At 37.3% G+C, this 27,184-nt stretch overlaps 1 protein-coding gene across 1 annotated transcript in view; it reads left to right on the forward strand.

Moving 5' to 3' along the window:
- Positions 1-3,436: 3,436 nt before the first annotated feature.
- AQR (aquarius intron-binding spliceosomal factor) overlaps positions 3,437-27,184 on the forward strand; it is a 56,145-nt gene continuing 32,397 nt past the window's right edge. The window contains exons 1-19 of the mRNA XM_074824528.1: positions 3,437-3,634; positions 4,458-4,514; positions 5,631-5,671; positions 6,182-6,217; positions 8,584-8,704; positions 10,016-10,156; positions 12,300-12,368; positions 12,780-12,880; positions 13,559-13,635; positions 14,856-14,920; positions 16,833-16,949; positions 17,554-17,667; positions 18,478-18,581; positions 19,382-19,484; positions 20,452-20,572; positions 23,475-23,616; positions 24,336-24,514; positions 26,386-26,553; positions 26,980-27,149. Of these exons, the coding sequence (XP_074680629.1) occupies positions 3,551-3,634; positions 4,458-4,514; positions 5,631-5,671; positions 6,182-6,217; positions 8,584-8,704; positions 10,016-10,156; positions 12,300-12,368; positions 12,780-12,880; positions 13,559-13,635; positions 14,856-14,920; positions 16,833-16,949; positions 17,554-17,667; positions 18,478-18,581; positions 19,382-19,484; positions 20,452-20,572; positions 23,475-23,616; positions 24,336-24,514; positions 26,386-26,553; positions 26,980-27,149 (2,010 nt within the window). The 5' untranslated portion in view covers positions 3,437-3,550. The remainder of the gene's footprint in view (positions 3,635-4,457; positions 4,515-5,630; positions 5,672-6,181; positions 6,218-8,583; positions 8,705-10,015; positions 10,157-12,299; positions 12,369-12,779; positions 12,881-13,558; positions 13,636-14,855; positions 14,921-16,832; positions 16,950-17,553; positions 17,668-18,477; positions 18,582-19,381; positions 19,485-20,451; positions 20,573-23,474; positions 23,617-24,335; positions 24,515-26,385; positions 26,554-26,979; positions 27,150-27,184) is intronic.

Raw genomic sequence — 27,184 nt, forward strand, 5'->3', positions numbered from 1 at the left:
TTTCCCACCAGAGTTTATATAGGTGCAAGACGGCATCCATACCGAGTCTGCATCTCTCAGTGCAGGGTTTATATATGTCTAAGAAGCTGAAAGATAAAAGATTCAAATGATAAATCTCTGTGTGAAGGAGAAACAGTAAAAAGTGAACCACATTTATATTAGAAGTGTGTAGCTGCTGAATTGTTTCACTGGTCATGTGACTTGTAAAACAATAACAAACCTTAAAATCAACTAGTATTAGAAATCCTCACAGATGAACTGTTAGGAGTTTTCATTGCTAGAAATTAATAATTTCTGTGACTCTAGGTAGAACCTAAAATAATCTAAAAGCTAGACGGGACAGAACATAGAATCATCACCTGCTGGTTATCACTAGATACTTCCTGACCCACTGATACTGTATTCGGGAGACTATCACTGAGATACAAACAATGACCAGCTTATTGATGACCTCGGCTTGTACAGTTTGCAAAGAGGAGAAAAGCATATTTTTTCTGGCTAATATAGAAGGGCAAGCATCCAAAACAAGAAGAGCTAATTAAGCAAGAAAGCAGCATTGAATATAAATTGACCAGAACTGTATGCAGCCTAGAAATGAATAATAGTCTTGAAAACTGCATCTACTCAAATGTGTGACTCTTTAAATAATACATGTCTTCATGAATGAATTAACAGATTTTTGAAGAGAAAGAATATTTGATTTTCTTGACGTGTTAAGTCAATGAGTACAGAAAGATGGAGAACTTCACAGAAGGCTGTGGGGACGGCAGGGTGCGGGTTTTATTTTTCCCCTGACTACAAAGCAGTTTGGGGTGGAAAGTGACAGACGTGCCTCCACATGGGGAAAACTGAGCGTAGTGTTCAAGAGACCAGTCTTAACAGACAGTTGCGAGCTGGGGTGAGAGTCGCAGATGGGGACATAATACAGCACTGGGTGTCATTATACCTGGTCTCACCACAACTCCTCTTTAAAGGTTCAGCTGCTCTTGAGGCTTGAAAGCAATGTATTTTGCCAAAGCACTAATTTATACTTTTGCTATTCATTTGTAGTCCTACTGTCTCAGCACTCTGTAACTAAACAATACCCCTTACAGAGAAATATTTAATGCATTGTTTATAGGGAGGAGATCTTTTATCACTTTATTTGACATTGCCACTGAGGGATATAATCATATTGCCTAACATGAGGCATCTAATATTAGTTTCTGATATCAGAAACTTCTTCAGAAAATGAGTCAGAGCACTTAGATTAGTTCTGATTTGCCCTCTGGAAGGACCTCCTTTGCCACATTGACTGTAGTGAGGTTTAAGACAACTAACCTCCTCACTGGGACACCCAAATGCGAAGAGTTAGGTAAACATGGATTCTTCATTGAGCTTTCATAGCTTTGATACTGTATGGAAATTTGTGGATTTTGACACACGCCTCATGATCTATCATAAGCAGAGGTCAGGTTTAAGTTAGCCTTGCAAGGCTGTTCTAGAAAATTTATGAAGTCCAAAATGTATTTCCCTGCATACTTTTTGGCATGGTAATAATTCAAAAAATGTCACCTTGTGGGTAACGCTTGAACATGTGATTAGAAATCTACGGTCATCAATTATAGTTACCTCTGATGCCAAGAAATCATCATAGCCTCTCCTACTTGTCCCATGAGCCATCTTAAACACAAGTCAAACTTGGCTCCCACCTGAAAGCAATTTTAGAAGCTTTCCTATTTTCAGCCTATAGTTATAGGCAATGAATTTACCTTCCTTTGTCCTTTTTTATCACTGATTTGTAGCTTCAGTAGTTCCTTCCTGCCATTTACCTCTCTGGTCTACTCATGGATAGTGAAAGTACTCTCTTTTTTTGTTTGCTAAACTGACAAGCTGTTACATTTCTACTTGTTCTGATACATGCAAACATAAACTATGTATGTTGATTTATGAGGTAGTCAAATACAGAACTAGCTAATTGTGGAAGGTAAGTTGGAGAGGACACTGTAGGCAGTATTATCAGCTATGATGCAGCAACATGCTAATATGGCTCAGACAGCCAGCTCAGAGCTTAGGTAAATTTTACTTGTATTTTCTACACCTGCCCATGGATACAAGTGCTAGCAGCTGTGCCAAGTGATGGAGAAAGGGCAGACAAAAGACATAGTTATATTTCCATATAGTTTGATAAGCCTAAGTCAATCACAAAGCTGCAACCTCTAGGTTGATTAATTTAAATCAAAGCATCTAAAGACATTGATTTTTATCAAAATTTAAGTGTCAGATGGTGTACATTGGTTTAGGTGTATTTTAAGTGCTTTTTTTGCATTTGCGTATTTTTCATCACACATCTCTCTGAAGGTTTCAATCATTAGGCAAGACAATGCTCAATCTACGTTATTTACAGAATTTGTTACTGGTACTTTTGTAACTTTTTGATTTTACTAGTTTTCATACAGAAAACTTAAATTTTCTGGATCTTTTAAAGCAAAGCCATGCAGTAGGCATATTTATTTGAATGCAGCCATTGTCTGATCCTACTGAAGGTACTGTCATTACTTTCTCCATTCCCATCGAACATTCTAATTCAACTTCAAAAAGAATATTTAGTTTAACCTCTTCTTGAAGAAATGAAATGGAGATCACCTTGATATCAAAACAAAGAAGGTCATATTCAAACAGACTTCAATAGCATCTGCCTGGAAGTTTAAAGTACTCAAGTGGCAGGTGCTGGATAATGAGCTCAGAAACAAAGCACGTAACTTCTCTAGGGAGTCTGTTAATTTCCTCCTTAATTAATCTGTTTACCAAATAGAATAAGTTAATAGCAAACCATTCTAGGTCATTACCAAAGTGCTGACTCCTGTGAGCATGCGGTCTTTCCCTCCTACAGTTGCCTCCCCTCCCCTCCCCTCCTCTCCTCTCCTGTTTCCCGAGTTCCCGCTGTTTCCGAGTTCCCGGGACCGGGCGGGCCCACAGCTGCGCTCACATCTCGGTGGCGTCTGGTGGATGTTAATAACAGTGGGTCTGTCCCGCGCTAGGTGGACAGAGGCCTTTGCTCTAACTGATAAATAAAATAGGAGTCATCCTAAATGGATTTACAGAGCGTTTGAAGGGTGACTGCAGAAGCAACCTAGTGCGTTAACTGCCTCCCTCGTCTTTCCTCTCAGCCCTCCGGCTTTTACAGGCTCCTGAACAGCTCGCTGAGGTGTTCCCTGCGCTGCTGGGGCGGGACGGCCGGCCCTAGCAGACGGGCCCCGGGACGGGCCTTGGCAGCGCCCGCCAGAACCCGGCCCCGGCCCCGGCCCCGGCCCCGGCCCCGGCGTGCTCGCCGGCGGCAGCGGCAGGGAGGGCACGGCAGGTGGCGCTGCTGCCGCCCCGCCCTTCCCCACGGCCGCTCTAGCGCGCCGCGCCCCGGAAGCGCCCTGCTCTCCGCTGCTCCTCCTGCGGAAGCAGCTTCCGCCTGGCCTCCGCTGCAGGCCGCGGTGCGCTGGGCCGGGCCCGGGCGGAGAGTGGCGGGGGCACGGCGGCGCTGCCCGCACTGTGCCAGGCGGCTGGGGCCGGCGTCACCATGGCGGCGCCGGCGTCCTCGGCCCCGCCGAAGAAGATCGTGGCGCCCACCGTGTCGCAGATCAACGCGGAGTACGTGACCCAGGTAGGGCCGGCGGGGGAGCGGCCCGTGGGCGTCTCGCGGCCGGAGCCCGGTGCTGGAAAGGCCGTCCCGCCGTGACGGCGCCTCGGTGCTTCAATAATCTTTACAGGCCGTGGGTGTTAGGGGAAGGGTCTTGTTTTGTCGTGAGTGAAGAGAGGTTAACGTCTGTGTTACGTGTGAAAGGGTTTATGCCCCCAGCGTTTCCGGACTAGAGAGACGTACAGGAGCAGCACTGCAAAATAAAGCAGAAAACTTGCTGACGATTTCCTGTAGCTGAACATTTTAAGTGGTTTTATGCCAGAGTTCATTTTTTTTCTGCTGGAGACGTTGCTTTCCTTCCTCTTGTGCAGAATAAAGAAGGTTGGGTAAAGGTGGTTAGGAAGCTCTTGCCACCATAGATTAGGTGTTTTGGTGATGTGATGGCTGCAGCGAATAGCCCTAAAATATTAGACCTTTATATATAGCCTCTAGTTCTTTGTGAAATTCCTCAATGGGAGCGTAATCATTTGCAATCTGGCGTTTGCAGTCCCTGAAAGATCATGGTATATTTCTGAGAGATTTATTGTATAGCACTCTGTGCAGCTGAAACTTCTACAGAGAATCACACCTCTGTTGGAAAAGGTATAAAAACCTTAAATGGGTGAAAAACATTGCTGTTGGAAAACAATTTTGTTACCTGTAGTTACCATAAGCTGAAATTAACCAAGATACTAGTGAAACAGAGTTTGGGGATGGGATGTGTATAGAGTTATTGTTTCACTACAACTGAAAATACATGTATTTAACCTGTTTTTTTTTTTTTTTTTTTACTATTTCCTCCTTACAGTTAGCAAATAAATACTGGGCTCCACATGTGAAGAAAAAATTGTCCTTTGATTCAAAGGTAAATACTTCTACGGGAATTGTATTGGTGTGTAAAAGTATGAGGATCACCCCTTTTCTGATGTGCCAATCTCCAATGGTGCTTATTTTATATAAGAGTATAAGAGACTGCTTGGAAGGTCAGCAGTTGTTTAACACATAGTAATTTGTTATGCATTTGTAGTTTATAAATGCAGGCACTGTTTTGAAAGCGTGCTATAGCAGTGCAGTTCTCTTGTATGCTATTTGTTCATTTTATTTTGGCCAAGCACTTACAAGAGTAAAATATCTTTGAGCATCTTCTTACTGAACTGTATACTTCTCTCTGAAAGCTTCTCAAGAGCATTTTGTTCAGACAACTTATTGCTGTTGTGGTTGATATGTGTGTTTTGAATATTTAAAGTTTGGCATAATGTGTTTGGTTTTGTGTTGGTTTTCTGTAGTGTGGGGTTCTTAAACGTTAGGTTTTTTTTCCCTTGTGGGTATTTGGCTAAATCTCCCTTTCCAGCCTCAGTTTACTCACTCTCTTTCTAGTATTTGTGATAGTATCTGTCTGTGATTGTTAAAACTAGGATGTACATAAGCAGCTGGATTGCCTCTCTGTCTTATGTGATGTCAAAGTATGCCTGTTGTAACAGATAGTGCAGATTCTTTCATTCCTCTTGGAAAAACAAGGTAAAAGTCTGGATTCGGTTAAATGTCAGTTAAAAGAAACAGTGACAACAGATGATTGAGTTGATGCAGACTTGCATGATGTCTTTTGAAGACTGTTCTTTAAATTCAACAGTAAGCCGAAGATTAACAATGAAAAAGTTTGGATATCTGTTTGACTTTTATATAAAAATCTCAGTGAACTGTAGGTTATTCCTTCAGAATAACTTGAATGAAGGTCCTGTCAATTTTCTCTATCATTGTGTGCTTTCCCCAAAGTTGATTCACTTTCTCTGTGAGAGTGTATGCCCATGAAGCTTTTGGACTCTTCAGAGCTGAGACATAATTGTAATGACATTTTAGCAGTAAGCAGAGAGTAACTAATTCAGAGTAACTTTGGGTGTATAAGATGTCTTAATGCATTTTTAATTGCTTTATGAAGTAAATCAGATTCTTAACCATTTTTCGGAAATGTTCTTTCCCATAGGTTGTTGAAGATGTATACATAAAAGAAATTGTCAGGTCCAAGTAAGTACACTAGTTACTTTCACTTACAGACAAGCATTCCGTTATCTGTATTGAAGTGGTTTCTCATGTTTCATAGAATATTTTAAAATGCATTAACATGTTAAAAGCAGATGAAAATGACTCCAGTGCATTTGAGTCATTTAATCATTGCGGTATTTCAAAATCTGAATGTGGCAAAAAGAACATTCATGAGCTCATAATCCTTAAATGTGATAGCTGGACATAAAATTTTTTGGTTCCTTGATCTGGTAGTCTGTTATGTTTTATGTTGGTTTTGTTGTGGTTATAGAAGGCTCATCCTTTCTTCTGTCACTAAGGTATGTAAAGAAAAATACCAGTTGAGTGTGCTGTCTGCTGCCTCTAGCTTTTTGCTCTTTTCCTAATTATTGTTACCAGGTTTCTAAAGTGTAAGTCTCATTTCAATGAACTGTAATGTTAGATAGGGGAGACAAAGAATTGAAGAATTCTGTGCTGATTACCTGTGCTAATTGATTACCTTTTCCTTTTTAGGTTTGCTATTAGAAAGATAATGCTTCTTGAATTCAGGTAAGTTAATTGGAGTGAAATTTTAAGTTATTTTTTTCGTAGGAACCTGTAAAGATGAGAAGCAAATGCAGGGCAGTAAGTCAGTTTGAAAGTAGTACACTCACTTGTTTCTACTTACTGTAGCCTTCAGTTGTGTACCTAGGAAAATTAAGTGAGGAAAGCTTAATTTAAGGAGGAAATAATTTCATAAACATAAAAACCATATCAGAGTATCTTGGTTTATGATTCTGAATTTCTTGTGTAAGTGAAGCACCAAAGAAAAGAGTATGAGTGAAATAGGTGAAAAACTTGGGTCTGTAATTTGAATGTGCCATTAAGCCTTAAATCAGAACTCATCGAAATCAGAGCAAGTTTTTGGATTAAATCTCTTACTGTGGAGGTAAAAATGAATTGTGCTGCAGCAGCATCACTAACATTTTCCTCACTTGAAAAGAAATGGAAATCTGTTTAGAAGATTTTTACAGCTACTTCAGACTTTCTTGGAAGATCATATAAAGCATGTCTAAAATGATGTAAAATAAACATTTGCAATATTTACATATTTAAAACCACAATATTTAGTGTTCTGTTTGGGTTTTTTTATCTTTCACATCTTATGAGCAGATAGATCGTTTTTGGTTGACATACATATTTCAGCCTTTTGAAACAAAGGATCTAAGTAGTACTACTAACTAGAAAAGTAGGATAAGCTTCCGGCTGTTTTCTGCTTCTTTATGAGAAAATATGCAAAAGAAAATATAAGCTATGGTTTGGGGTTTGACAAATGGCACGCTGGTAGCATGACTTCTGGAATTTATATGCCAGCAATACCATGGAGTTAGAAGTTTTTATCCTTTCTGTGAACATTCTTAATGTTACCAGCCTGCAATGTAACTTCAGTACTTTCTGGTCTATAGCCCCATCTACTGCCATTTGTCCTGTAAGTCATTTTCTCACTTTTCTTCCCCCCACCCCCACATCTGTCTGTCAAGCTCTCCTCTCTTCACACACATGAGATTTTCCTGTCCTTCATTCCTGCTCACTTGGGGGCATAATAGTATTTTTACTAAAACATATTGAAGTTTCTTCGAATTCCTGGGTGAAATGATATATGGAGTTCTATGGATTTTGGGGAGCTTTTCCCCCTCCTGTTGGCAGATCCAGGCTCTTGGGAAGAAATATGTATTTCATCCTGTATATGCCTGTGAAGTTGTCTCAGCTCCATCTGAAGTTGTGTATTCTGGCTGAGCTCCCAGAAAGTGTAAATCCCAGTCTGACCATTACTGAGCCTTTTGCTCCTGATTACACGCAGGTTCTCACTGCCTTTTTTCACCACCATCTGTGGTACTTTTCTTATCTGAAACTATTGAAGTAGCTTACTGTAAGATGTCAGAAAAGTAAGCTGTTCAGAAATGTAAATATGTAAAACTGAGCTGGCTCATGAGGGGCCACATGAATGGTAGAGCAGGCATTGAGTGTAAGGAATGGATGAGCAGCTTGTTTAGGAAGAAATCAGACTTTCTACTTTCTGGTGGCAGTTACTAAAGTAGCACGAGGTGCAAGGGCAATGTTGAGAATGATGGAATTTCGGGATTGCCTTCTCAGGAGTACCTATCCTGCATAGCTTCGAAAGGAAGTTAAAGGAGGGAGGTAGTTGTTTGTCCAAATAGCCTCTCAGCTCTAAGATCTAATTTTAAGACCTTCTTCTCTGAGAAATGTGCCATAGTAATGAAGAAGAAATGCTTATTGTTGGGAAGCTGCTATTTTCCAGTGTCCAGTAATTTTTTGCCTTCTTGGAAACACTTAATCACTTCCCTAATATTTAATGCTTTAATTTAGTCGCACAGTAATGTAATATTTTTATTGCCTTTATATGATTAGAAGCATAAACTCTCTATAAAGAGAGTTTACTCTCTATAAAATTCCTTATTTTTTTACAGGAAAGAGTATTTAATAATACAACTACTGTTGTAGAGTAGTTGTTCTTTGCATTTTATGCTAGGAAATGTGCATGTGACATTCAAAGAATGTGTGTGACGTTCTTTAGACAAGTGAAGTTTTTTCTTTTTTGTCCTCCTTTTGGAAAATCAACATGAATTTATGTTATGACTTTGTATTGAGCTGTGGCTACTTGTTACACTTGAAAACCCTCTGGTGAATGTGTCTTCCTGATAAGAAACTCGTCTGTCTCTTGTAGCAGTTACCAAGTCTAAAAAAGTTTTGCTGCAGTGACCTAGATGAGAGGTAACTTCAGGAACTACTCACAAACTATAAAGATAGCTTTAAGGAGAAGGAGGAAAAAACCCCTGTGGATAACTGCTCTTTTAAATGAGTGACAGATTATGTGGGTGGCAGCAACTAATGAAATATTCTTTGTCTCTTCACAGCCAGTACCTTGAAAATTACCTATGGATGAATTATTCTCAAGAGGTGTCCAGTAAGGCATATTTAATGTCAATCTGCTGTATGGTGAATGAGAAGTTCAGAGAGAATGTCCCTGCGTGGGAGGTAACCAATTTCAATTGCAGCTAGAATTGACTTTGATCCGCAAGTTGCAGCTTTTGCGGTGTGCTCACTTATACTGACAGAAGGTAGCAAAGCTTGTAGTGTTAAAAGTAAATGGTACCTCAGCTGGAATGTCTCGTGTGGTGCTTTAAAGTGTGTTCCTTTTTGGGAAAAGCAATGGACAGATGAAAAATCACCCGATTCCTGCTGGTGCACGAGTCCTTTGTTCTGCTGTGTGATGCCTTTACATCATCAGCAGCATTTGCTTTTTTTGGCACTTGACAAAAGTCAGACATTTGCAGAGAAGTTCTTGCTCTTTCTTGAAAGATAAAGTGATTTTTATATCTGGGGGTATAGGAAGGCACCACTGGAAGTCTAACATATTATCCAGTAGTGTCTTGCTTAAAACCTGTGAATATGGTTTTGTAGCTTTCTTGCATGAAATTTTATACTAAGGTAATCTCTTGGTCTGCTTTTGTGTGTACTGTTTTTTTGTAATAATAGGTGTAGAAATGATTTAGTGTTTCTATAAACAGTCCACTACTCATAGGCCATCTCAATAACATGAGCGTAGTTAGAAATTCTATGCAAGCATTATTTCAGAAGCACGATTACTCCGATAGTGGTGACATTACTTCAGTGCTGGCAGGCACAAAGGATTAATAACTTGCTTGTATGATGTCTGTGTCTCTTTTTGTTCTGGCATACGTACTAGATGCAAAATGATGGGTGCGTGTTACTTTCCAAGCAGCTTAGTTAAATTTGCTCTTTGGTACATGGCTACCCTTGTAAAGAAGACGTTTTTTCTCAACAATTATTTGGTTTATCTTTTTCCTGCTGAGGTAGCTGAATGGGAGTTCCGCAACTGTTATTAATCTCTGGTGGTTTTTACCTGCTTGCTTTTTACAGATCACTAAACAGCTGCTCTGATTTTGGCCATAATCTACCAATTCTCTTCTAACCTGTGTCATTTTACAGTAGTTCTGAGCGATCACCAGTTGAACATTCCCACAATACAATCCACTCTACTTGTGCTTCTTGTTCAGTTTGTCCTGTGCATCACCTGTGTTAGACTGTGCAGAAGGTAGTAGTCCCACTAAGAGCATTCCCATAGTGTGAGGATCCCTGATCAGGAGGATATCATTAGTCTGTTCTGCTTGTGCTGCTTGGTCAGAATATATGAAAAAGAGAAAAACTAATCCTTCCTTTTATAGATTTAAGTGCATTTAGAGAACCTAAGCTATGTTATGTGAATGAAGATTTAAATGATTTGCATCAACCTGACTCAAAATCAACTTCCTCTTCTATTCCTAGACATTCAAAAAAAAGCCAGAACACTTTCCCTTCTTTTTCAAATGCATACTGGAGGCATCACTGGTTGAAAATGACAGTGAATACTCTCTGCATGAACAGACAGTCCTGCTGCTTTTCCTTGATCACTGCTTCAATAGTTTGGTATGTTAAAAGTAACTGTAATACTTCCAGTGTGTTTATGCTGTTCTGTGTTAATAGCAGTTTAGTTTGAACAATTTTTTCTTATGAGACAGATGAAGCAAAATTCCCATTTAAGGAAGAAGATGGTACCGGAGGGCTTTTATCCCTCTTTTTGACTCTTGCTTTATCTCTCTCATCATGTTTGCTTTTCTCTGACACGAGGTCATAAAAGAGACTTGAAATTGGAGAATTGGCACTTACTGCAATTTAAAGGCATGTATTCAGACTTATATTTGAAATGGTGCTTAAAAAAATATGTATTTGAAAAGGTGCTTTACACTTAGAAGCAAATTACTTACTGCTGTGCTCTTTTTAGTTTGGGAAATTGTGCAAAATTATTTCCATTAACTCTTGAGAAGAACAGTAGTTTTTTCACTTTTGAAACCAGGTTTAGATAATATTTCTATCCGCACTTCTGTGTTAGTTTTAAGGAAGCATTGGATCAAGTTGTGGTCTCGATCTATAGTAAAAACACAGTTATGGATCCTAAGTAGCAAGTATGGAGAATAATTTACAGTTATATGAAAAACTGTTATATTATAATTTACTGTTATATGAAACTACTGTTACCTCTCTTGCTTTTTCTTTACTTACATTGCACACAGGATATATCAGTCAAAATCAGGGTCTGCACAAGTAAAGAAGAAAATTGTCTTGCAGACAAACAATTTAGAAAGTATATTATTTGATTTTTGGAATTAGGAATGATTATGGGAGCCAGTAATCATCCTGACTTTATAGTTTATTGAGGTAGTATTTTTCTGTAGTGACTGTGGTACAGTGGATCTTCATTTTAAAGTAGGATTTGATAGTGACTCTATGGAATCTTGCTTGCAGAGCATGTTTCTCATATAACATGATATGGCAGTCTGTAAAAAAGTGCTTGTAAACCTGTACTGCTATTAGAAGCTGCCCTTCTTTGTGAAATGCAGAACAGGATAATCACAGTAGTGTTTTAAGTAAGGAGCGCTGAAATGTGAAGTTTCAGAATACTGAGAATGAAGTATTTGTCCATGAAGACATACTTAAGATGTTAATGGAAGTTTTTCAGTAGTTTAGGAAACACTGGTGAGGCCACACCTTGAGTATTGTGTCCAGTTTTGGGCACCTCAATATGAGGGAGATATCGAGGTGCTGGAGCGAGCGCAGAGGAGGGCAACGAAGCTGGTGAAGGGCCTGGAGAACAAATCCCATGAGGAGTGATTGAAGGAGCTGGGACTGTTTAGCCTGAGGAAGAGAAGGCTGAGGGGAGACCTCATCACTCTCTACAACTACCTGAAAGGACATTGTAGAGAGGTTGGTGCTGGTCTCTTCTCACAGGTGATTAGTGATAGAACAAGAAGGAATGGCTTTAAACTGCAACAGGGGAGGTTTAGACTGGACATTAGGAAAAAATTTTTCAGAAAGAGTGGTCAGACAGTGGAATAGGCTGCCCAGGGAGTTGGTGGAGTCACCATCTCTGGATGTGTTTAAGGGTTGTTTAGATGCTGGGGGATATGGTGTAGGGAAGAACTTTGTAGAGTAGGGCTGATGGTTGGACTCGATGATCCCAAGGGTCTTTTCCAACCTGAATGATTCTGTGAAAGAAAGAAAACTGTGGATCCAGATAACAGGCAGAGTTGGAGAACATTTGAAACAGCAGTTGAAATTACATGAATTATAGAGAAAATTAGTTATTTCAGGTAATGGGAAGAGTGTAGATGAAGTGGGAGAAACTTAAGGGCTTCAGGGGAGAAAGAGTAGAGTAAAAAATAAATAGAGAAAGCACAGTCAGAAAACTCAGTTCAAGAACAAGAAATGACTGAAGAAACATCAGTTCTCATCAGCTTCTATGCTGAAAATACTTACAAGGATGGGTCCCCTGCTGAAGTATTAAGAACTGAGAGAATGCATGAAAAGAACCTAAAATGCAAAAGTTGTCAACGGTTTTAAGTGTTACTGGGTAGGGCAGTGCTGCAGTTTCCTGTTAGGAAATTGTGAAATGTAATACAAAAACATATATTTTTGTCAGATGGTAACATACATTGGTGTATTTTTGTTTGACAGGCATGTCAGAAAACATAAGAATTTTAAAAAAAGTTTTCTGTCTGTGACTTTCTAACAGGAAGTGGATTTGATCAGAGGTCAAGTGCAGCAGCTCATTTCCTTACCAATGTGGATGGCTCTACAACCTGTAAGCATAACACTGTAAACTGTCAAAGCAATCTTCCAGGCATTATCCAAGTCCTGTAAAGTGAATTCTTATGGAATACTGTTATGGAAGTCTAATATTTAAAGCTGCCTGCATTGCTATGGAATTATATTTTTGTGGGCTTAGTAAAATTCTTTCTTGTTTGTTGCTAACTTCCATGCAATTGTAATTATTAATTATGTAATTTTAAACCAAATTAAGCTTTGTTGCTTATAGCTTCTTCAAGCTGTAATCTGTAGACAAGGCTTTGAGATCACAGGGACTAGGGAATGGAGCTGACATCTAGCCATGGCTAGACTCTCTCTTTCTTTTTTAATAAGAAGACTGGATTGTACTTTTATCTCTCATGAAAACAAGGATTCTTGGCGACTGAAAAACACTTTAACATTTCAGAAACGACTGGAACAAGAGCTGAAAAAGACACCAAAACTAAGAAAATTCTGGAATCTAATTAAGAAAAATGATGAGAAAATGGATGAGGAGGCCAGAATGCGGTATGTTACAGAAACCTTCTTTCCTGTTAAATCCAGAGCCCTTAATGCATTCATTGTGTTTCAGCTAAAATGAATAGTTTCAATAAAAAAATGTGTTTTTTAAAAAAGATGTGAAGATGGCAAACAAAGATTGGTCATATGTGGTCTCCCAGAAACTGTTTTGTTTTCCAGTAGTCTTTATGCAAAAATACTGTTACAGAACTTAATATTTTATTTGATCAGTGAATTTGTGATACTAAACCTTAGAGCTATAGAATGAAAGGCATAAGAGAATATTCATGTAGTTGTTTGTGCTAAAGGTCATGAAAAAATACATCTTTATCTCTTAAGCAAATAGCTTCTGCAAGTATTTGAATAAATTTGTGCATATCTCACCAAAGTTAAATGTTCCAGTACTTTTGTGTGGCAGTGTGGTAAGGTGTAGGTGGTGACATACTCTTTGACTCAGTAGAAGCATGGGTTGTTAATCAGTTCTGTGCCTAAAAATGTAGACTGGTAATCTGTCTTCCTGAGTGCAGAGAGAAAAGTTGTCATCTAAACAGTTTAGGTGTGTTTCAAAGCAACCTGCTACTGTTACATAAATTTTAAAGCAGCTAACTTTGTATTAGTGAAAGATACAATGTACTTCTAGTCTGCATTTAAGGAATGTTAATGCTTTTGTCATACCTTTGATTTTAGAGCATATCGGGAGAGAAGATTTCTTTCACAGCTCATTCAGAAATTCATTTCTGTGCTAAAATCAATACCTGTCTCAGGTAACTGTGGTTCTTATGTTACTCTGTTATCTGGTAATCTGTCTTAAATTCTTTTCTGGTGTTGAAGCAACTGCTCCTTAGGATACTAACCTGAGGTTGGAGACCTTATCTGGATGGGGTTTTAGTGAAATCCATGCCTGTCTGCATGGGTTTCATGTCAAATTAGTATTCAAATCTGTATGCTTTAAAAATTAAATAGCAGAAAGCTACTTTAAACCTCTTCTTCTGTTCAGAATGGACTGGTACCGATATTCTTTATTGTGTGCTTACAGCCTTCTTACAGCGCTAAAGGATTTCATACATACTTAGATGCCTTGTTAAACAGGTGGTATAAATGCATATCATAAGACTATTCTGTCAGTACCGTCGATTTACGGTAAGAACAAAAGCCTAAGTGAAGTGAAATTCTGTAAGATTTGATTGCTATTGATTTATAAGTCATAGTGACAAGCAAAATTATATACTTGCCTGATTTAGAAAGGAAAAGTGTTTGTACAGGAAGGTGTTAGCCTTTTGACAAAAAAGGCGTATTATGCTCCAAGCACAGCACAATTTGGTTTAAATCACTTGCCAGAGTTCTGCTTTTGCTCTTGAGAGCTGAAGTTTGCTAGAAGTTTACTGAGCTGTAAGGGGAAATCCTGTGTATTCGTGGCTTCATCAGAAAGGATACCTATCCCCTCTGTGTTTCCAGTTATGGGACCTGTTTTAGGAAAATTTACATTAGCAGTTCTTTGGAGGCTTTAGGAAATAGATATTCATTAAAGCAGACTTCAGTTGTGTTTTGACATGATTCTAAAGGCTCCTTAGTAGTCAACACTGAGTGCCTTTGAATATTGTCAAGCTCTTTTGCACATATCTTGATTGCAGCTTTTAAATAGGTATTTTTGAGTACTCAGAGTTAAAAGTTCTTAAAAAGCTTAGCAGGCCATTAGTATCTTGTGGAAGTGCATTTTTATATGTCAGGTTGGTTGTTTTCAGAGTGGATAAAATCACTTCTGGAACTCTGGTTCCGTTACTTTCTTATATCCAAAAATTTTCTGGTTTGCAATGAAAGAAAGGATTATTTCAGAAAGAGAAGAATGTGCTAGTTAACTTTTTAATCTTGTTAAAAGCTAATACTGGTATATTAGTAGCACTTACTACATTTTAAAAGAATAGTTCAAGCACAAATACATTGTGGTGCAGATCAATTGCAAAAAATTTTTTTTTTTTGTATTTAGGGCCTATTTCTATGGACAAAGTTCATTATTGTGAGAGATTCATTGAACTCATGCTAGATCTTGAGGTAAGTTGTTTCAACCTGTTTTCAGGTGTACTTTTCTAGGTTTTAAATGTGTAAAGTCATTATTACAGCTTTATTTCAGTTAGCAGGTGGTTATGTCACAGTTGTGCATATGGTTGCTTAATAGTGGTTTTCTGTCTGTAAATAGGAGCTTGTAGCAGTGCATCCACATTGGGAACTGACTAATAATGTTTATACACCAGATGAACTGTTAGAGAAAGCTAGGACCCTAAACTGCTCAGTGAAGAAGACTCTATTAATTGATGAAAATGTGTGATGCTTTAATCTGCTAGGAATAACCCAGAAGTATTCTTCACAATGCATAATAAGGTCGCTTAAAGTATCTTTCATGTTGTAGGATATAATCCCATAAAGCATTATTAGTTCTGAAATGCAAACTATTTGTTTGACTAGGATTCATTATTTGGAAGTAACAGTTCTGGTGATCTGGGTTTGTTACAGAAGGAAGCCTCACGAGGTTTTGTGAAATTTTTCAGCAGGTACTGAGAAAGTGGGACAATTTTAAGCTTCACAGTACCAGAATTAAAAATAAAAGACATTAATTTACAACTTCTCACATGAGTAGCAATTTATTTAAAATAACTTCATATTTAGAAGACATTCTGAAATAAGACAGTGTTTTCTGAAACAGTAAGCACAGGGAACTTCAAAATGGATTGATCTTGAACTTGTGCAAGCTAACTGTCCTCTGCTAAATTGCTTAAGTAGCCTGTGCTTGTAGTTGCAATAATCCTTTAAATTAGAACTTGTTGTTTTATGGATATGATATGGTCTCATAAGAGACAATACGTAATTGAAGTTAAACTTAAGTCTGGCTGTTAGCCAAAATACTTAGGGGCAGTACATTTAATGTTGGTTCTCGCTAGGTATTACAGGAAGGTTACAACTCAGACAGTTTATGATGACTGTTTAAGTGATTGGAACAAGCAAATGAGAAATTAGATGTAAATCCAAGTTTTTCTGCCTTGGTAGGATGTCCTGTGTTAACAGGCGTTCTTACCTATGTTGAGGCCTTTTTCAGAATATTACTGTTTCATATTACAGTGTACAGACTGCCATCAAAACTTGCTGATTTGATAATTTGAAAGGAACGACTCCATGGAAAGTTCTTACGGTTTTCTGAATTGGTTTTTTGTAATTATAGTGCAGGGCAATTAACATTTTCTACCACAGATTCTTCTATTTTCTTTGTCTTGGTTCTAAACACTGTGTTGATGCTTTTTGGCTTTCTAAATTCAGTCTGTAGATTCTATTGAGAACAACTCATTTTTCTGTTGAGTTGTTGAGGTCTGCTACTGTATGCTGCTGAACAGTTGCTACATATAGCAGCTTAAGGCATTTATATTAATGATCTGTTTTGTTTACAGGAAGCTTTTATAGGTTTTCAATTAGGATATGAAAAATTCTTAGATCTAATTTGAGTATCTTAGAATAGAAGATATCATGCCATATTTAGAAGAAACACAGTTTGCAGTCATGGGAAAGACAAGCTTAAAATTAAATGAGTATCGAAAAACATTTTTAAAACAATGTTGCAGCAGTTTTGCATATCTTCTGTAGCACATAGTTTATGTAGACACCTAGTAGTAGAATAATTGCTTTATTTAATTTACTTTTATTACTGTCAGGATGCAATCTCACTAATGGCAAGTTTGTGCCGTGCTCCCAGTCATAATAAAAGGCTGTCTTCATAGCAGCCTACCTGCATAAAAACAGTGTCTTGGCAAACATAAACACTGCTTTAATATGAGAACCTCTGTTAGGGTATTGGGTATGTAAATAACTGTGCAGCAGTCTATCTTGATATGCCTTCCTGAAATGGAAAATTCTGAGAAACCAGGATTTCTTAAATTTTGAAGAATTGCTTGTATTAACATGAGGTGGTTCGCTACAGGCTTTGCTTCCTACACGGCGCTGGTTTAATACAGTGTTGGATGACTCCCATCTTGTTGTTCACTGTTACCTGTCCAGTCTTGCTAAAAGAGAGAAGGAGGGTCATCTCTTCTGCCAGGTGAGATACAAAGTTGTTGAAAATAACTTTTTCATTCTGATGTGGCTCTGAATACTGCAATTGTTCTGTTTTGCATTTGTTCATTAAGACACGTTTTCCTGATGGATACAAACTGCATGGTTATTTAAATCCTTCAGACAGTAGTTCTTTCTTAACTCTACCTATGTGTGTGGCTGCTCTTATGTTTTTGGCTTTGTTTTTGAACAGTTCTTAAAAGTACAGCCTAGAAAACCGTGCAGCTTCTGGCGTATAGCAGAAGCTGTTACCAATGCTTTCTTCTGTGCTTTGTTTTGACCTCAGACTGTTTTACGGTGCAGCTGTGTTTTACTGCTGTCCTTCAGTTTACTCAGTCATAGACAGTATATTTTTTTTTATGGCTGTGCTGTGATTTCTATGGCTTGTAGATGAGATACCTAAACAAAATTCTTCTGTGTGTCAGCGAAGTATTAAAATTTAGATAACCACTCCTTAGTCCATTTCTTCAAGAACTTTGAGGAGCTCTTGTTTGTGCATGGTGCCCAGATCTGTCCTCTTAAATTGTGTTTTTGTTGGTGGTATGGTGTCTCTTATTGTTGATCACTAATTTATATGGATGATGTCTCAGCTTCTAGATATGCTTAAATTCTACACTGGCTTTGAAATCAATGATCAGACTGGAAATGCTTTGACAGAGAATGAGATGACAACAATTCACTATGACAGAATTACTTCTCTACAGGTAGGCAGAGGGTGGAGTGCTTATGGGAAGAAAACGATGTGGTTGCGTTGTTTCAGTCTAGTTTGCATCTGGAATAGGCATTTAGTTATTTCCCAAAGGAAACCCCTTTTCCTATTGAGTTACAGGAATAGTTTTAACTTGACTTTCTATATCTTCTTGAAGACACTTAACGCTGCAATGTTACGTATGTGACTATGACTAAATAATATGTTCTAACAAAGCACCACTTCTGATTCGATATTGTGGAGGTGAACTACTCCCATTAAATCTATTCAGAAGGGAAAATTAAGTGCTGTAGAAACTTAACTTATGATTATGCGGTAGGTGGCACCATTTCTTCAAGATCAGTACACACATATGGTAGCAATAAGAGTACATAAGAGACACAATTCACATCACTTGTAGTCATATAAAGATATTTTTATACTTTTATACTTATATTTTTATACTTTTCAGAATTTTTCCTATCAGTTTTAACAAAAAAAATGCAAGGAAGCCTAGTTAAATTAAACTTGTTCCTTGTTTTCCTTAGGTGTCTGCAAGGCTACATGTCTGCCCCTTATGTTTTAATGACAGAACAAATTCTGATAGGAAGGTGTATAAAAAAGATACTGTATTGAAAGCACAGGAGTAACAAATAAGTGGCGTTACCTAAGAAGAATGGATATTTCACCTGGGTTTTATTTCTATCCTGGTAGCATCCAAGGGTGCTATCAGAAGAAGCTATGTTTTTGTGTAAATATTTAGATTGTTATTAAATTGTTTCATTAATGTGCTTACATTCAGATTTTGGGTGTGGGTCTTTTGCAGAGAGCGGCATTTGCACATTTCCCGGAGTTATATGACTTTGCGCTCTCAAATGTAGCTGCAGTAGATACTCGTGATTCACTGGTGAAGTTATTTGGACCCCTTAGGTAAGTTACCAAAATGAAATTTAACATGAAATTGAAATTCTTTGTTCTCAGTATGTTTTAATTTAACAAATTTCTAGACTTTTTTTCTTTCTGACTTCTCACGTGCCAGTTCATGTGACTTCTCAGGTCTTTCTGTCTTGCCATGGTGCCTTTACATCTGCTGAAACAGGGAGACAGGGAGAGTTTGCATCCAGTAGTAATGAAGTACTAGAATTCTAGTATAAGAAAAATATTTTCAATTTTCTTTTTTTCTAATGCGTGTGAGAAAGTACTAATGTTCTGGAAAATATCTAGCTGCTTAAAGTAATAGTAGCAGTAATTAACTTACAGTAGTTAACCTGTAACTCTTTTAATTTAGCTTTTTTCACTGTTCTGTACAAAAACTACAACAGAAATCATAGAAGTATACCACTGTATTAACTGTACTGTATTGCAAATGCTGTGATTAAAAGGATAACAGTCTGTATTTTGACAAAGGCAATGTGTGCTCTGTTGTTTTGTACTGTTTTCAGGTACATGTCTTGAAACAAGAAAAAGTATTCCCACCTTACTCTGTTTATTGCGTCTGAGTGGTTCAGTGTACGCCTGTGGCTGAACACACCTCACCCGTGAAAGTGCTCTAGAGCGCTTTGTAACGGTTCCAAAAGTAAATATTTTAAATATTTCCAACGGCACTTAAAGTACTGCTTGGTAGTTGTTGGTCTCTGCTGAAATTCACGGTGGGAATTTTCTCTCGGTAAGAGGAGCAGAGCCGTGAGGGTGGGGTGTGACAGGCCTGTGTTTTCCCTCCCTCTGTGCAGCTCGCGCGTTCTCCACCAGGTGGCGTCGCACCTCTGCCTGCTGCCCGCCCTGCCGGAGGGACAGGAGTCCGGCCACGACAAGGAGTTTCTGCTCGAGCTGCTGGTAAAAACGCCATTCATACTGCTTGTAGTTTTGGTTTTGCCAACTCAAGACGTAGCTAAACCTAGCAACTACCCTGTAGTAAAGTAGCCATTTAGGACCTCTTGCTGAATCACCTGTGAACCACAACAGTGTTGTAGTAGTAAATGGGGTGCTAAGATGGGGTTTAAAACTATATAAATTAAGTATTTGAAAATGTGTATTTATAAATGTAGTTTCTGTGAGAAACTAGTATGTGTGCTTGTGGTGTAATTGTAAAGGTCAATGAGCAACAACATTTTTGAGCAACAGTTTTGAGTTCTTCTGGAAAAGTTGTTGCTCTTTATGTAGTAACCCATTTGGCCCTTTCGAAAAAACCCGCTAAAGTAGATCGAGATATTCAGTATCTGTTTGATTCCTCAAGCCCATTTGAAATACTATTTGATGCATGTAGTGGGTTTTTTGGATATTCAGTGCATAACAGCATTGCTGTAGGCTTCTAATCTTATATCAGCATTGGAATGGCATAGTTGTTTTTTAAAATCTTTTTCATAGGCTTATTTTGTGGATTTTTTTTTTTTTTTTTTTTTTTCTCCCAAAGGGGGAATTAAGGGTAGCTGTTGCTGAATGAGCAATGTTAGTTAGCTATTGGCCATATGTTTACTGGAAAGCAAAATAAATTTTATTTGAAGTTGATTCTCTGCTAAGCCTTGACTGAATATTTTCAGTTCTGTTGGCCATTTTTGGTCTGCTGAGTAGCCAAGTTTGACTCTAGTACTATGATAGTCAGACTGTGTGTTTGTTCATCTTCTGATGTCACTGTATGCATTTAGTTATATTTAATTTGAAAAAAAAAAAAAAACCCACCTTAATAAAAGAGAGAAGATGGCAAGTGACTACCAGCAATTTTATGGATTAATGTGTATGTTTCAAAAATAGCTTTATTGTCCATTTTTGACTTATGGAAGTTTAAAATGCATCCTTTGTTTAGGTTTCCCGTCATGAGCGACGAATATCTCAAATTCAGCAACTCAACCAGATGCCTCTTTATCCCACAGAGAAGATTATTTGGGATGAAAATATTGTACCAACTGAATATTATTCTGGAGAAGGTATGATTAGTAGTTCAGTAAATGCTGAACAGAACAGTAAATGTTGCAAAAAAAGCAGTTCTGATATCTGTGTTTATTCCGTCTTTGGAACTTATATGCAGTACTTTGGCATTTTCCATTATCTTAGCATAAGGTCAGCTTTTTTTGAGTTGTGAATCAGAACTCTGAGATGAAATTGTTAGCAAATTTACAGCGACTTAAAAATCCAAAGGCCCGTGTTTACACAAATACATGTATTTGATTCTCATCTGGGTAACAGATGTGCTATACCACCAGCTGTGGCACAGGCAGTTACGGTGAGGTGAAACAGGTTGTAAACATGCACCAGAAAAAGCTGTCGCCTGTGCTTTGCTCTTAAATATGTTCAAAACAGCCTTTTAAAAATGAAAAAAGTGTGGTGGTGGTAGGAAATTAATTATTTTCCTCTTTTATTTCAAGGTAGAAGTGTACATGTAGTCACTGAAAGGTAGTGTATGCACTAAGTTCAAAATCTAATGTTCTTGCTTGATGTGCTCATGGGCAAGGAAGCAAACTGCAGGTATTGCAAACCAGGAATTATGTAATTTTAAGTTTTGCAATAAACAGCACGTGTATTTTTGTCTAGCTACTTTAAAAAAGACTTATTTTAATGTGGATCATGAGAATTTTCATTAGGAATGTGAAAATATCAATTTGGAACATGGAAATTCCAAATAACAACATATATCTTCAAAGACTACTATAAAGTATGTTTCTGGTTTGAGCAGTGAGTATTCTGCACCTTCCTCGGTGTAGTTTTGATTCAGAGGGGTTTTTTGTGTAGGTGTAAGCCTTAAGCTTAGAATAAATTAGGGGTTGGTTTTGATAAATTATCTGTGAACACGTATTAATGGGAAGAAAGTGATTTTTGAAATTTGACCCCTTTAAGCAGGGTTATAGGCAACAAAGGACCTTTTTCAAAACAGATATGATACAAATGCTATCTAGAGATCAGCCAAAGAATAGATAAAGTAGTTACGTTTAGTATGCAAATAGTTAAAAGCTGATTGATTCTTCTGAGTAATAGGTCTCCTGATGGGGTTTATCCTTTAAAACAAACAACAACAAAAACCAGACACCCCACCCCCACCCCCTGCCCAAAACAAAACCAAAAAAAACCAAAGCAAAAAAAACCCAAACCAGGGGTGATTGCTGTGATTTCTAGGAAATTTATACATAAACCAAGATTATTTAAATTTTATTTTTTATTTCGGTGAACCATCATATAGGTTGTTCTAATGCTCTGGAGCATTCAGGTTCTTAAATAAAAGTCAAGGTAGCTTTACTGTCATTCAGACCGTATTGGAAGGCTGACTTTGCAGTACTTAACTTACTCATGCAGTCTGTGTTTATTTTGTGTTTTATTAGCCAAATATATTAATCACAATATATGCGTTACTGCTGGGACAAGGGGGAAGAGCAGCTCATCACACCTATTTCAGTGCTGTTTTGTGACTTCTTGATAATGCATTAAAGAAATTTTATTAATGGTGAAATGTAATTTTGGCAAATAGCAGTGGTTGCTAGTGGAAACATTTTCTCCTTCTGTGGTGAAGTCTTTTGCTATTATTATCCGCATATTGATAGCACTGTTGTGAAGCATTTCTGTTGCTGTCAGACTGTTACAAGTATTTTTCTGGTTTGCTTCTCTTAGTTTCAGGTTACACTTTCTCATTTTAATCTCCATGTATTTTCCAGCCCTAATTTGAAACAAGACAGTTTTGGTTTTGTGGTCTTGAGGCTTTTTGTGTCTCAAAAGTGGCTAAATTCTTTTGGTCTAAAAAATAAGAGTAATTTAGCCCAAGAAAGATAAGAGTATCATTTCTATTTCCTTTTAAAAAGAGGGAAGAAGAATATCTGTCTGATAAATGCTGTGCAGCCTTAAAGAGGTGTTACTTCAGGCCCTGCCCTTTGTGCATGTAACAAGCTTTACAGGACTGGGTTTGTTACTTGGTGTTGGGAAATGTGTGAAAGTATTTTATCACCATGAGGCTTTCCAGAATAGAAATTACTGTGTTGTGCCGCCTTTCTTCACTGCCATTGTATCTTGGTGCATGTGAGGGCCAGTAGGTAGTATGTATACCAGTGAAAGGTTTCAAGGCTAATATTGCAAGTTAGAAAAACATGATGCTTTCACAGGTCTTAGAGCATAGTCCAGTAATGTTAAATGAGTAACATAAAAGAATTTTTATTATGGAAAATTTGCATCTGAGACTACCTAAAGCTATGCAAGCTTTAGGACCTGTCTAGGAGTTTTGATGCTCCTTGTTTAGTTAGATCTATTCTTCCCATATTTTCATTCTCAAAAAAAAAAAAAAATCTATAATCAGTAACATAAATTTTTGAGGAAGGTTGTGTATTAAAATTTGATTTCTTGGCTTAAAACTTTTTTCTACATTAATGATTTTTATAGCTTCTACTAAACATAAAGTGTTGGAATTGTGGAATTGTTAGATAATGCATGTGGTTTGTTACTTAATGAGCCTTTTTCATCATTATTTAATGCTGGCTTAATTGTTGCACTCGCAAAGTACCATTACTTTATCCTACACTTGATTTTTATAAAATCAGTTTTGTTGTGGTCTGAATACAGGGAAGGATTCGGTCTTTAAATAGTTCACTGTGTTTACTGCCAGAATGGTGAAAATTCCTTTCATCTTGTGCAGGTTCATTTATAGAAAACCTGAAAAATATGTGCTTTTAGTGGCGTATATTTATAAAAGGAGTCGTTCTTAGAATCTCCCAGGATAATGTGTATGGCAGTTGTAGAGTAAGATGTGTATATATTTATAAATTTGTAGAACCAATATATTAATTAATCTTCTTTTTGTTTATTTATCAAATACCTCTTCCCTTCTCTTCCCTTCCACCCTTACCCTCTTAGGCTGTCTTGCACTTCCCAAATTGAATCTCCAGTTTCTGACTCTTCATGACTACCTGCTGAGGAACTTCAATCTTTTCCGCTTAGAGTCTACCTACGAGATCAGACAGGACATTGAGGATAGTGTCAGTAGGATGAAACCATGGTAATATTTATTAATTGCTGCAAATCAGTCAGTTCTTCAATTGCAATCAAAATGCGTTCAAGAATGAATAACTGATATTGTGTAATTACTAAATACATAGTAACAAATGTATTTAACTTATTACATAGATACCATGTTTTATACTAACTTCTTCCACAAGGTGTTGCCATCTTGTGGGATGATTTCTGTAAGGGTGTGTTGATATGTGTCCCTGTAGATGTGTTAAGGCAGTATGTTGGATGCTAACAACCAACCTTTGTTGTGTTAAGATGGATTGAGTTAGTGTTCCAAAAGTACTAAACCTTGGCTGACATTACAAATCTGGAAACTTACCACCAACTCTTCTGGTTTATGAGATGTGTTACTGAGTATGCTTGAATTTGCCATCTGTCACATTTTGATCCTCTTTAGATTTCAAGGGATCATTTGGTGTGATATCTCTTATACTCAGTAGTTGTTTTTTGTTCTCTGAGTTTGTATTTTTATAATGCTAACATATGACTTTGTTTCTTGAAGTATAAGTCAGTTCATGTTATGCTTCGTTTTTAAAATGCAGAATTATGTGAATCTACTTCAGTAGCATGTAAAATTAAGACTTCTACTTTTGTATTAGAGCTGAGGTAAATTGTTTAACAGTTTAAAAAAACCCCTGAATATGTTATCAGATAATGACTGACAAAACTTTGGTGTTTGGGATTTTTTTGTTGGGTTTTTTTTAGGTTATCAGAATATGGAGGTGTGGTCTTTGGTGGATGGGCTAGGATGGCACAGCCCATTGTCTCTTTCACAGTGGTGGAGGTGGCAAAGCCCAATATTGGTGAAAACTGGCCCATGCGAGTACGAGCAGATGTTACAATTAATTTGAATGTCCGAGATAACATCAAAGATGAATGGGAAGGTACTTACATTCTTTGAAATAAGGTGCTCAAAACAGGTGCTCATCAAAATACAATTTGATGTAATTTTGTTTGTAAGCAGGGTTTTTTTTATCCGAGATACAGATTTGCCAATCTTAATACACTGGTTTTTTAAACAATTACTCAAATTCCAAGTCTAAGAAGTCTATACTTTCCTAAAATGAAGACTGAATTTATTTAAGTATTTACATGTCTGGGAGTGAAATGTTTGCTATTTCAGATTGATGTCATTCAGTTTGTAACTGTAATTTTCCGCCCTTTACAGGGAACGTGGAAAAGTAACTTAGCATTTTAAATTAATATGCGTGCTAATAGTGTCATATTGGAATAGTGGGGAATGTGATATCGGTCTCATACACAAGTGGAGAGGACAGATTTTGATTTAAGTTATACCAGTGCATTTTAGTAGTTTTCAGTATATTTGAATGTTGTTAGGAAGTGCTGACTGTACTGAATACTGCTTCTTGTAAGTATCCACAGGTGGCACTTCTTTTGCTTGGGGAATTGAACTTTAGTTGACCGTGTTAGCAAGTGTCATAGAAGCATGTACTTGTACTTGGATTATCAGTAAATGTCACCCCCTTTTCTTTTGTTAGAGAAACCTGCTAAATGTGCTGGAGCTGCATAGTGTGATTACAGGTCACATAGCACAAATGCTAAAGCTGGAGTGTGTGATAAATCAGCAGATACAAGTTTGGGAATGTAGATTTCTATTGAAGTAGAAAAGCTAGGAAGATGGCAGCAGACTTCATTATACTGAAGGTAGCTATACAGTGGTACACCTAGCTTTTTAAATACTAGAACAGCCTCTGTGACTTCAAAAGCTGTAATGCGTTAATTTAATCAAAACTGAGGAGGAGAATTAATGAATCATTGCCTGACGTAACAGGGTCTTGATAAAACTGCTTTAGGTTGGATAAAATCTGGTGTGTAATGAGAAATTATTTGTCTCGTATGAAGAATACAGCATGTGTTTACTAATTTTGAAGGTGTCTTAGATCTGTGAGAATATGTAGGTATATTGGAGAAGAGGGCTAGTGTTCAAAATTACATTAGAGAATTGGAGAAATTATATTTTAAAAGTAGGGTGTGGTTCAACAGGGATGAATATTAAAATACTAAACTCAAGCAAGAACAAGTCACTGCAGAAATGCATGCTGGGGGAATAACTTGTTAGGCGGTAGCTCTGCAGAATGAAAAGAGTCCGAGGCCATCATTGCTCAAAAGCAAATGTGACTCCACAACATCATGTTACTGCTGAGGGAAAAACACTCAACCAAGTCATATTGGGATTTATAAACTGGAGTGTAGCATGGAAAACAAGTAACTTTAAGTGACATTTTACCCTGTTAATTAGATAACTAATTAACTTTGTTTAGGATTTTGTGCCCAGTTCTAGGCACTGCACTTAAATTACTGGGTAAAAAAAAAATAAAAAATCCGAGATTAGTCCAGAAGAAAGCAATGAGAATAAAAGATTAATGACACACTAATTTTAAGATAAGACTGAAAATATATAGGTTGTGTAAGCTAAGTAAGATTATTGGTAGAAGAATAATCTTGAAGTAAATAAGTTTGTTGTCATGAAAAAAAGAGTCAATTTCTCCTTTTCATATCTGAAGTCCTAGCAGATATTAGTGTGCAGGAATAGTGGAAAGGATGACAATATTCTGTGGTTCTGTATCCTGTTAAGTTAAAACCTTGTTTTGAAACAGAACACGTTATTTTCTAAACGGGTAGGGTTTTATTTAAAAGAAACTTTTGTGTATTCTATTGTGTGTATGTATCTTAAGGAACCGATAAGGAAAATTAGCATTCAATCAAATTACTGAATGTTACTTTTTGTACTTAGGTCTGCGTAAACATGATGTCTGCTTTTTGATTACGGTACGTCCCACGCAACCTTATGGCACCAAGTTTGACCGACGACGACCTTTTGTAGAGCAAACTGGCCTGGTGTATGTCAGAGGCTGTGAGATCCAGGGCATGTTGGATGAGAAAGGACGTGTTATTGAAGAAGGTATGATATACCAAAACTTGTTTGTAAGGGGGTCTTTTCCTCTCTTTTTTTTTTTTTTTTTTTAACAGCCTAATTGTTGGCTTGCTTCTCTTTTAAGCAATGCTCATTGAATTCATTACGTACTTGAAAAAAAAAAAAAAAACAATTCCATAAGCAGCCCAAGAAAGGTTAACTAGTTTCCTCTGGGATTGGTTAAAGAAATCCAGGGCATTTTGGTTTTAGGAATAAAATAGTTTATATTCAAAAACTGCTAGAAATGGGATGAAAACATGAAATACGAATGTTTGTAATGCTGTGCAGAAATTAGATTCATCATATGAATTTGTCTAAATTTCATTTCAGGAACAATTATGGATCACTTATTTGAATGATAATCTGCTTTTAGCACTACTTCAAATTCTAATGTTACTGTTTCATTACGGGCAGGACCTGAACCCAAACCAAGACTTAAAGGGGATTGCAGAACATACAGAGTGTTTCTGGACCCAAACCAGTATCAACAGGACATGACCAACACAATCCAAAATGGAGCAGAAGATGTTTACGAGACATTTAACATAATAATGAGAAGAAAACCAAAAGAAAACAATTTCAAGGTAAGGTATTTACTCACTGACTCTTAGGATAAGAG

Source organism: Strix aluco, chromosome 4, assembly GCF_031877795.1.
Source record: "Strix aluco isolate bStrAlu1 chromosome 4, bStrAlu1.hap1, whole genome shotgun sequence".
Taxonomy (NCBI): domain Eukaryota; kingdom Metazoa; phylum Chordata; class Aves; order Strigiformes; family Strigidae; genus Strix; species Strix aluco.